At 40.5% G+C, this 12,209-nt stretch overlaps 1 protein-coding gene across 1 annotated transcript in view; it reads right to left on the minus strand.

Annotated features, from left to right (window-relative positions):
* The window catches only part of KDSR (3-ketodihydrosphingosine reductase), a 38,829-nt gene that overhangs the window by 9,953 nt on the left and 16,667 nt on the right, over window positions 1-12,209 (minus strand). Inside the window, exon 7 of the mRNA XM_053571226.1 lies at window positions 7,296-7,379. Within this exon, the coding sequence (XP_053427201.1) occupies window positions 7,296-7,379 (84 nt within the window). The remainder of the gene's footprint in view (window positions 1-7,295; window positions 7,380-12,209) is intronic.

Below are 12,209 nucleotides of genomic sequence, written 5' to 3' on the forward strand. Positions count from 1 at the left end.
TGATAAAATAAAAGGACTCATTTGAGTATTTAATATGTGGAATGAGAAGATTCCATACCAAAATACAGTAAATAAAGATAGAAAGGGGCAAAAAGCTTTCAAAAGTAAATAGTCAAAGAGGCCCTATTCAAAGTTCAGGGAATGGAGGAGAGGCAAGATAGCCAACTGGAGCCAGCTTTCGACAGAAGCTCCCATCCAGAGGGAAGGATGATGACCAGAAGGTACCCAATAAAGCTGAAGACTGGGAGCTGAGCTGAAGGAGAAGAGTGATAACTGCATGTCACCTCTACTGAGGCAAGCTGTGACTCCAAGAAAGCAAATTTCAGCTGATACTTCAACCCAGAGTCACTGATCCACTAGGATCAGACAGAGACCAGCTGAATACAAGACACAGCCACCTTGCCCTCATCACATCAAGCAGGTCCCCAGAGCCTCAGACTATAATGCTGTACAGGTCCTTTGCAAAGCTTTAGGGAAAAAGTTACAGTCACCAGTCCTAGCTCCTTGGCAAAGGGCTGGTTAACCACCACTCCAGGAGCCCACAATCCAATTTCACGTGCCCACCTAGCCAAACGGTGAAAAATAATCATGGGGCAGAATCAGTGGAAAAACTCTGGCAACAAGAATCATCAGAGTAGATCAACTCCCCCAAGAAATGACAAAACAGACACACCAGATGATCCCATTCATAAACAAATGGCTGAGATGTCAGAAATTGCATTCAGAATTTGGATGGCAAATAAGATCAACAGAATGGAGGTAAAGATGGGCTTAGAATTACAAGGGGTAATTCAAAAGGTGTCTCAAGAACTCAATGAATTCAAAGACAAAATCACCAAAGACTTTGACACATTAAGGCAAGAACTTACAGCCCTCAAAGATCTAAGAAATACAGTAGAATCCTCTACAGAATGGAGGAGGCAGAAGAAAGGATCTCTGACATTGAAGACAAAGCTTTTGAATGCTCCCAAATGCTCAAAGAGGAAGAGAAGTGGAGAGCAAAAACGGACCATTCCCTGAGAGAATTGTGGGACCACTCCAAAAGACCAAACATTCACCTTATAGGATATCTCTGACGAAGAGGTTGCTTCAAAAGGCCCAGATGCTCTACTCCAAGAGATAATCGAAGAGAACATCCCAAACATGGCAAGAGATTCTGAAATCCAGACAGGAGACAGTTTCAGAACCCCAGCACAACTCAACCCAAATAAAATATCTCCTAGACACATTATAATTAACTTTGCCAAAGTAAATATGAAGAAGAAAATTCTGCAAGCACCCAGACATAAAAAAAACCATAACCTACAAAGGGAAGAATATTAAAATGACTGCAGATTTCTCTGCTGAAACTTTTCAAGCTAAAAGAGGATGGTAATCGACCTTTAAACTCCTAAAACAAAATAACTTTCAACCTAGGATCCTATATCCAGCAAAACTGAGTTTCATTTATGATGGAGAAATTAAATACTTTAATGACACTCACATGTTCAAGAAATTTGCCATAATTAAACCAGCTCTCCAGGATATTATCAGACTCATCCTCCACAATGACAAGCACAATGCTCTACCACCAAAGTAAACTCACTCAGAAACTTTTGATCAAACTGCAACTTCAACAGTGTCAAAAAGATTAAAAATATCCACTGGACTTTTGAAAAACTTGATACTCCCAATACTACCAGGCTTATCAATACTCTCAATTAATGTGAATGGCTTAAACTGTCCTCTAAAGGGGCACAGGTTGGCTGACTGGATACAAAAACTCAGGCCAGATATCTGCTGCATACAAGAATCTCATGTTACCTTAAAAGATAAATATAGACTCAGGGTGAAGGGAAGGTTATCTATAATTCAGGCAAATGTAAAACAGAAAAAAGCAGGTGTGCGATTTTATTTGCAGATACAACAGGCTTTAAACAAACAACAGTAAGGAAAGATAAGGATGGTCACTTCATATTTGTTAAGGGCAATACTCAACATGATGAGATTTCAATTATTGATATTTATGCACCCAACCAGAATGCACCTCAATTTATAAGAGAGACTCTAACAGACATGAGCAACTTGATTTCCTCTAGCACCATACTAGTGGAAGATTTTAATACCCCTTTGGCAGTGTTGGATAGCTCTTCCAATAAGAAACGAAGCAAAGAAATTTTAGATTTAAACTTAACCATTCAACAATTGGATTTAACAGATATCTACAGAACATTTCATCCTAACAAAACTAAATACACATTCTTCTCATCAGCCCATGGATCATCCTCCAAAACTGATCACATCTTAGGTCACAAGTCTAACCTTAGAAAATTTAAAAGAATAGAAATTATTCCTTTTATTTTTTTGGACCATCATGGAATACAAGTTTAACTCACTAACAACTGGAATCTGAATACTCATACAAAATCATGGAAACTAAATAACCTCATGCTGAATGATAGCTGGTTCAACAATGAGATTAAGAAGAAAATTACCAAATTTTTGGAATAAAACAACAGTGAAGACACAAATTACCAGAACCTCTGTGATACTGCAAAGGCAGTCCTAAGAGGGAAATTCATAGCATTGCAAGCCTTCCTCAAGAGAACAGAAAGAGAGGAAGTCAACAACTTAATGGGACATCTCAAGCAACTGGAAAAGGAAGAACATTCCAACCCCAAACCCAGCAGAAGAAAAGAAACAACTAAAATTAGAGCAGAATTAAATGAAATTGAAAACAAAAAAATTATACAACATCAATAAATAAAAAAAGTTGGTTTTTGGAAAAGGTCAATAAAATAGATAAACCTTTGGCTAACCTAACCAGAAATAAAAGAGTAAAATCCCTAATTTCATCAATCAGAAATGATAAAGGCCAAATAACAGACTCCTCAGAAATTCAAAAACTCCGTAATGAATATTAGAAAAAAACTCTATCCTCAGAAGTACGAACATCTGAAAGAAATAGACAATTACTTGGAAACACGCCACCTCCCTAGACTTAGCCAGAAAGAAGTGGAAATGTTGAACAGGCCTATATCAAGTTCTGAAGTAGTATCAACTATAAGAAATCTCCCTAAAAAGAAAAGCCCAGGACCAGATGGCTTCATATCAGAATTCTACCAAAACTTTAAAGAGGAACTAGTACCTATATTACTTAACCTTTTCCAAAACATCGAAAAAGAACAAATACTTCCCAACACATTCTGTGAAGCAAATATCACCCTGATCCCCAAACCAGGAAAAGACCCAACAAGAAAAGAAAATTATAGACCAATATCTCTAATGAATATTGATGCAAAAATATTCAGTAAGATCCTAGCAAACAGAATCCAGCAACACATCAAACAACTTATACATCATGACCAGGTGGGTTTCATCCCAGGGTCCCAAGGATCGTTCGTTCAATATACATAAATCTATAAATATAATACATCACATAGACAAAATAAAAAACAAAGACCATATAATTCTCTCAATTAATGCAGAAAAAGCTTTTGATAATATCCAGCATCCTTTCTTAATCAGAACGCTTAAGAAAATAGGTATAGAAGGAACATTTCTTAAACTGATAGAGGCCATCTACAGCAAACCCACAGCCAATATCATATTGAATGGAGTAAAATTGAAATCATTTCCACTCAGATCAGGAACCAGGCAATGTTGCTCATTGTCTCCACTGCTTTTTAACATTGTAATGGAAGTCTTAGCCATCACAATCAGGCAAGAGAAGGCAATCAAGGGTATCCAAATAGGGTCAGAGGAGATCAAACTGTCACTCTTCGCAGATGATATGGTTGTATATCCAGAAAACCCAAGGGACTCAACTATAAAACTCCTAGAAGTGATCAAGGAATACAGCAGCATCTCAGGATACAAAAACAATACTCACCAATCTGTAGCCTTTATATATACCAACAATAGTCAAGGTGAAAAAACAATCAAGGACTCTTTTCCCTTTACAATAATGCCAAAGAAGATGAAATATCTGGAAGTGTAGCTAACAAAGGACGTGAAAGATCTCTATAAAGAGAACTATGAAACTCTGAGAAAATAAATAGCTGAAGATGTCAACAAATGCAAAAATATACCATGCTCATGGCTGGGAAGAATCAACATTGTTAAAATGTCTATACTACCTAAAGCAATCTGAAGATTTAATGCAATCCCTATTAAAGCACTTCTGTCATACTTCAAAGATCTGGAAAAATTAGTACTTCGTTTTATATGGAAACAGAAAAAACCTCGAATAGCCAAGCCATTACACAGAAATAAAAACAAATCAGGAAGAATCATGCTACCAGACTTCAAATTATACTATAAATCTATGGTGATCAAAACAGCATGGTACTGGCACAAAAATAGGTAGATGTATGGAACAGAATTGAAAACCAACAGATAAACCCAGACACTCATCATCATTTCATCTTTGATAAGCCTATCAAAAATATAAATTGGGGGAAATATTCCCTATTTAACAAATGGTGCTGGGTGAATTGGCTGGCTTCTTGTAGAAGACTGGAACTGGACCCACACCTTTCTCCTCTAACAAAAATTGACTCTCACTGGTTAAAGGACTTAAACTTAAAACATGAAACTATAAACATTCTTGGAGAAAGTGCAGGGGACACACTTGAAAAAACTGAGCTGGGAGAATACTTTATGAGGAGGATCCCCCTGGGCAATTGAAGCAACATCAAAAATACACTACTGGGATCTGATCAAACTAAAAAGCTTCTGCACAGCCAAGAACACAGTAAGTAAAGCAAGCAGACAGCCCTCAGAATGGGAGAGGATATTTGCAATTATGCTTCTGCACAGCCAAGAACACAGCAAGTAAACAAATAGACAGCCCTCAGAATGGGAGAGGACTTTTGCAGGTTATATTTCCAACAAAGGTCTAATAACCAGAATCCAGAGAACTCAAAACTTATTAATAAGAAAAGAACAAGTGATCCCATTTCATTGTGGGCAAGAGACCTGAACAGAAGCTTCTCTGAAGAAGACAAGCACACAGTCTACAGACACATGAAAAAATGTTCATCATCTTTAATCACCAGAGAAATACAAATCAAAACCACTTTCAAATATCATCTAACTCCAGTAAGAGTAGCCCACATCACAAAACCCCAAAACTAAAGCTGTTGGCATTGATGTGGAAAAAAGGAAACACTTCTGCACTGCTGGTGGGAACGCAAGCTGGTATGTTCCTTTTAGAAAGAAGTTTGGAGAACACTCAGGGAACTAAATGTAGACCTGCCATTTGATCCTGCAATTCCTCTACTACATGTATATCCAAAAGACCAAAAATCACTTGGAACAAAGATATTTGCACCAGATTGTTCACTGTCGCTCAATTCATAGTTTCCAAGTCATGGAAGAATCCCAAAAGCCCATCAACCCATGAATGGATTAGTAAATTATGGTATATGTATACCATGGAATATTATGCAGCACTGAAAAAAGATGGAGACTTTACCTCTTTTATGCTTACACGGATGGAGCTGGAAAATATTCTTCTTAGTAAAGTATCTCAGGAATGGGAAAAAAATCCAATGTGCTCACTACTACTATAAAACCAATTTGTAATCACTCACATTTCCATATGAAACTTGAATCACATCTATAGCCCAGGATGAAGAAGGGAAGATAAGGCGGATGGGAAGGGAGGGGGGTGGTTCAATACAGGGAGGGTTAATGGTGGGACCACACCTATGGAGCATATTGCAAGGGTACAAGTCAAATCTATTAAGTTTAGAACACAAATGTCTTAACACTGTGATTAAGTAAATGAGGTGAAAGCTATGTTAATTAGTAGGATGTAAGCACTCCAATTTGTACAAATAATCAACACACTGAATCCCACCAAGGCATAAATGTATTCATGATCTATGTATATATTACTTAGTTAAAAAAAAAAAGGAAAAAAAAATAAAATAAAAAGTTAAATTGTTTTATTAAAAAGAAAACAAAGGTGTGGGAATAAACGTGGCATCAGATTACCACTGAAAACTCTGGAAGTTAGAAATCAATTACTTCTAAACTATCTAAACTATAATTCTGTACCCGAAAAAACACTCCATTAAAAATAAAGGGAAAATAATGGCATTTTCATTTTTAGAAAAGTTACAGCTGATGTGTCCTTTGTCAGGAAGTTACTGGGGGATAGAGCCATGAAAACAAGCAGATAAAGCAGGAAAGTGAAAGACACAGGATCCACCACAGGCAACGGGAACAGGGAGCTTGCAGTGTGATGGTGAAGACACGTCTGTCACCAGGCAGCTCATCTGGAATGGAGCAGGCAGCAGGAAGACCCCAGGAGAAATGTTTCTGAGGAAAAAAGAATGAAACTAACACAGTACCCTGTGTGCTCAAATGGATCAAAAGGATATTCTCAGTCCTGTCTGAATCTGAGGTTGCATCAGTTATGAAGACTCATGGAGCAAATGAAAAGGAAAGAAAGGAAATGTCATTTAGAGTGGCTCAGGTGCGAATACTATTTATAAAGTCAGATTACTTTAAACACTGAATCTGGGGCCGGGTGTGGTGGCTCACACCTGTAATCCCAGCACTCTGGGAGACTGAGGTGGGTGGATTGCCTGAGCTCAGCAGTTTGAGAACAGCCTGAGCAAGAGCGAGATCCTATCTCTAAAAAAAAAAAAAAAAAGTAGGTGGGTGCTATGGCAGGCATCTGTAGTTCCAGCTACTCAGGAGGCTGAAGCAAGAGAATTGCTTGAGCCCAAGAGTTTGAGGTGGTTGTGAGCTATGACACCATGGCACTTAATCCCAGGGTGAGTGAGACTCTGTTTCCAAAAAAACAAAAAACACTGAATCTGATTTAACCAGAGGTGGGGGGAGTACATAAGGAGTGAATTTAAGAAATGAGTCTTAAATTTTGTCTTCCATGGTGGAAAGAAAATGAATAATTTCTATATCTTAAAAAAACAGCCAGTATAAACACGTTAATTGAAACAGCTGCCTCTTGGGAGCAGAAATTAGGCATGAGGAGATGAGGTCAAGGGTTCATACTGGACCTCTAAAACCGTGTGGCTTATGTCTCTGATAAAAATTTGAAAAAAAAAAAAAAAAAAGTTAAACTTTGAAAAAAGGCAGTGAGAGAAAAGAGAAAGAAAGAAGATTTGCCTGGAGAACCTCAAGATGGTTGCCGGAAACCAGCTCCACACTCAGCACCTGACAGGCACTGGATAGAGGCTGCTGGCTGAGGAAAATGCGTGTTGAACTGAAGAGTAGAAAGGAAATCAGAAAAGTGGCTTACAACATTAAAGATTCAAGATGGCACCCGTGGGAGCACTGACCTTTGTTTTGTTTTCTTCAGCAAACCCAGGGGTGTCGGTGTCTGGTGGGTAGGCGACTGTGACGTAGACGTTGTACGGCTTCACCTGCATTTTAGAAACAACATGTGCACCTCGGTAACAGCACACAATCTGAGGTCCCACCTTGCCAACCCGCATTGGCAGCCCTGATTCTCAAAAGGTGCAGACACCGATAAGGTGACTCCATGAGTGAGAACTACCACCAACTGCACCATGAAACTCTGCTCCATGAAGATGATTCTGAAAAAGAGGCAAAGAGCTCCCCACCACCTTGACATCAGAAAACAGCTGATGCTCATCTCTATATATTAGAGAAATGCAAATCAAAACATCCCTGAGATACCATCTAACCCCAGAGAGAATGGCCCACATCACAAAATCTCAAAACTGCAGATGCTGGCGTGGATGTGGAGAGAAGGGAACACTTTTACACTGCTGGTGGGACTGCAAACTAGTACAACCTTTCTGGAAGGAAGTATGGAGAAACCTCAAAGCACTCAACCTAGACCTCCCATTCGATCCTGCAATCCCATTACTGGGCATCTACCCAGAAGGAAAAAAATCCTTTTATCATACGGACACTTGTACTAGACTGTTTATTGCAGCTCAATTTACAATCGCCAAAATGTGGAAACAGCCTAAATGCCCACCAACCCAGGAATGGATTAACAAGCTGTGGTATATGTATACCATGGAATACTATTCAGCCATTAAAAAAAATGGAGACTTTACATCCTTCGTATTAACCTGGATGGAAGTGGAAGACATTATTCTTAGTAAAGCATCACAAGAATGGAGAAGCATGAATCCTATGTACTCAATCTTGATATGAGGACAATTAATGACAATTAAGGTTATGGGGGGGTGCAGAAAGAGGGATGGAGGGAGGGGGGTGGGGCCTTAGTGTGTGTCACACTTTATGGGGGCAAGACATGATTGCAAGAGGGACTTTACCTAACAATTGCAATCAGTGTAACTGGCTTATTGTACCCTCAATGAATCCCCAACAATAAAAAAAAAAAAAAAAAGAAAACAGCTGATGCTGAGGTAGAGCAAATCACCTCCTTCCCACTGTCTTCCACTCCAGCCACCCAGGCAGAGGCCCTGGGAACTTCCAATGAGGAGGCGAGAGCATTTTCTAAAAAAGTGGTCTGTCTACCATCTCTTACAAATTGTTCCCTGTTCAAGCACTTCGTCAACGAAATGGGATTGGCCTGCTCCTCCCTCCTTCCCCAGACTACAGATTTGTTTTCCTTTCAGGCTGCTTCTGATACTTCAGTGTTGATTTCATCTTCAAAACATGTTGGGGTTAAGAAAATCCCTTCTCCTGTGGCCTTGTTGTGCTCCCATCCCAGGCCCAGTCTGGAACTGTATCTGTCCCTAAGAAGTTTGCTTATTTGAAAATGCCCTGCAAAACCACCCCTGGCCATTAATAGGCCAGAAGTGACTTCTTCTTCCACAGAACCAGCAGAAAGTGTTTGCCCACTGGGAGGAACACTGGTCAGACCAGCCAAGCACCTTCTCTGAGGACAAGCTCAACCCATGTTTAATGAGACACCTTTGCCTTATCTGGAGCTCCACCTTGCTCCTTTGAATCTAAACTTGTTCTTATCTTAGTTTCCCTCACCTCCTCCATACCCTCACCTCCACTCATGAACATACCCCAATAATTACAACAGATTCTTCTCCTGGCCAGCCAAGGCACACGCTCTCCAAAGACTCTGCTCAGCAACAGCCCCACTTCACACTCTTATATTGCCCTAGTAATTAGGACAATAGTTTATACCATCAAAATCTCTTCAACATGGTGTCGGTTTGCTACTGGATCATTTCTGATCATTACTGGAAACACCTAGGGGGTGTGGAAGTGGAGGTGCATCTGACAGGAGGGTCAAGCCCTGCAAATCTTTGGTAGGGCACCCAAAGCTGAGAATGGACAGCACCGCTGCCTCCTGTGGGGCCTGTCTTACCACGTGGCCCTTTTTCTCCCTAGTTCCGTTGGTGAAGCACAGTTCTGAGGCCTGTGGCAGGAGCTGCAGGGGTCGGAGAAGCATGCAGAAGATCTGAGACAGCTGACCTGGAACGCACAGTAGCAAACGGGGGATGCGTCGCCGGTTCTGTTCCAGCACAGCCAGGGTGCGGGATGCCTGGCCACTCGGCATCGCCAGGGCATGCAGCTGCAGGGCCCAGCCATGCTCAAAAATAGCTCTGGGTTGGGGCCAGGCAGAGAGGCTGATGAGCAAGCAACTTCCTTTTCACTGTTTATGAGATAGTAGCTTTATATAAAAAAATAAAAAGAAAGAAAACTTGCCTCACACAGCCTTGCCCTCCATTGCACACAGACCAGAGAAAAACTCCACAAAGCAGCCCATCAGGGGTCATCTAGGCCTCATGGAGACAGACACTGCTGATTCCAGCATGGCTGCTCTGGGCTGTTCCTCAGGGGTCAGTTAAGACTGGAGCACCTAAACTGATGGCACAGCACTGCTTCTCAAACTCAAGGTTATGGCTGAACTGAAGAGGTTAGAACAGAGCTTTTCTGAATGTTTTTTTCATGGGATGGGCACACAGATTACTGGGGTTAGGACAAACAATCCAGCCCCATCCCAGGCTGGTATCTTCTCTATAACCATCAAGCCAAATGACAGTTTATGGCTGACTACTTCTGTTGGCCAGTCAGTTAACCATTCCTCCAGTCTTACATTTATGCATCCAGTGAGTACTTATTGAATTACTACTAAGTGCTAATATTGTTCTTAGAAGGAAGGATATGGATTTGAATCTCGCTGTCCTCATGGAGACTCCAGTCTCCTGAAGCTCTTGCTCAAATAATTTGCTGAACTCTGAATGCACTAACCTATATCTACACCTGCCTTTAATCTGCTAATCTTGTAACCCCATCAAAAAAGGAAATGAGCTTAGCTTCACTTGCTCATGCTAAGACAACTCCCTGAGATAACCCTTTTCCTAAGAAGAGATAAGCCAGGTCTTCACAAGCCTGCTTCTCCTTGCGTCTGGCCACTCTCTGTCCCCCACTGTGCCCCACTCCCATCCTGCTATCACCTTCTCTTTCTGCCTGACTTCAACCTTAAAAAGACAACTTAGCACTGGCCCAACAACAGATTTATTATCAAAATAATCCACCTAGGATGTGTGGCTCCTCATTCCATCCAAAGAAAGATATGAGGACTGAGAATATAGCTGTTGACAGGAAACTCCAGAACTTAAGCTTCAACTGACTTTCAGATCACAGTGAGAGGAGATGAGGGCAGGGGAGAGGCACAAGAGGGGAGGATATGCAGAAAGGGGACATCTATTTGGGGGATTTTTTTTGCTCAGTCTTTGCTAACATGTCTTTGGCCATAATACACCTTAGAAGTCTGCTTTCCAAAAAGATTACCTTTAAAATTTTTAAATAATGTATTTGGTTCTAAAAAGACTGAGTAGGAAAAAAAAAAAAAAACCTGAAAAAAGAAATGCTAACAAAGTATTCTTTCAAAATTACTTGTCGTACCTATGACACTGCCAAGGTCCTATGTTAGTGTGGGGGTAATGGAAAGGAAGATAGGAAAACTTCAAAGTTACTTGAAGCGAAGAGGATTATCAAGGGTACTAAGAATTTGAGCAATGATATAAGAATTCATTTATAGAAAACACAACCACCTTGACCAAATAATCCAGGTTTCAAGAAAATATCATTATAAATTCACAGGGAAACAACTGGTTTGATGTAAGCCCTAGTATGAAGTGGACTTTGATAGCTATATTTATTTCCCCCGAAACCTATTTTTCATGGTATAGGTTCATTTTGATTTGAAGAGAGAACATTTTTAATGGAGTCCAAGTATGGACAGAAGTCAAGCCAATTTGAAAGTCCAGGCCAGCTACCTGCAGCGAATGAATGTCACTTGTCACAGAGGGGCTGAGGGGACTCTCTAGACTGGCAGTTCACTTGCTCTTTCTTCTTCTTTATTAGCATCTCTGCTCTACCTGAAGCGAAACCAGGCCACTCAGATTAAACACTTTGCCCCAAATCGGTGACTCCTGACACAACTCTGCAAAAAGCCCTAATGGGCAGATTTTTCATCTCCAAAACATCCCGTGACCTATACAGATGCTGAGACCAAAGTACAGGCAGAGGCAATTAGCCAGATCAATCAAGGGACCCTGGACTACACCACCTCCTGCAAAAGAGGTTTGAAGTCAAAGGGTTGGGCCTTGTTTTTATTTCTGTTGCTAAGTAACTATGTGCCTTTGAGAAACTCATTGAATTTATGAAAAACTCAGTTTTCTTATTTAAAAGGTAACATAACAACATCTACCTCATCTATCACAAAATTGTGATAAGGCTGGACATGGTGGTTCATGCCAGTAATCTCAGTGACTGGGGAGACTGAGGTGGGAGGACTGTTTGAGGCCAAGAGTTTGAGACCAGCCCGGGTAACATTGCAAGACACCATCCCAAAAATAAACAAAAAAATCCCCAAACCAAAACTGATAAAAATAAAATGATTATTCCCAAAGGGACTTTTACCTTTGTAAAGACTGCAAGACTAGAATGCTTATTTGAAATTTCATAGCCATGTGTGTCTTACTGGCTAAGCACATTATAATGATCTATTATTGAATATTTAGCCAGTTGATAATAGTGCAATCTGTGCCTGGTCTCTTTGGTGTGGGAATGGCACAGTCTATCAGTCCCTAAGTAGCACATAAGGACTCAACTGGCTGTGCCACTCCAACACACACCATCTCCAACACACACCACTCCAACACACACCATCATGATCGCTTCTGAAGATCTTTAAAACAGGGTCAGCAAACTGTGGCCTATGAGCTAAATACGGCCCTCTGCCTATTTTTATAAATAAAGTTTTATTGGAACACAGTCACACC

Source organism: Nycticebus coucang, chromosome 19, assembly GCF_027406575.1.
Source record: "Nycticebus coucang isolate mNycCou1 chromosome 19, mNycCou1.pri, whole genome shotgun sequence".
NCBI classification, from domain to species: domain Eukaryota; kingdom Metazoa; phylum Chordata; class Mammalia; order Primates; family Lorisidae; genus Nycticebus; species Nycticebus coucang.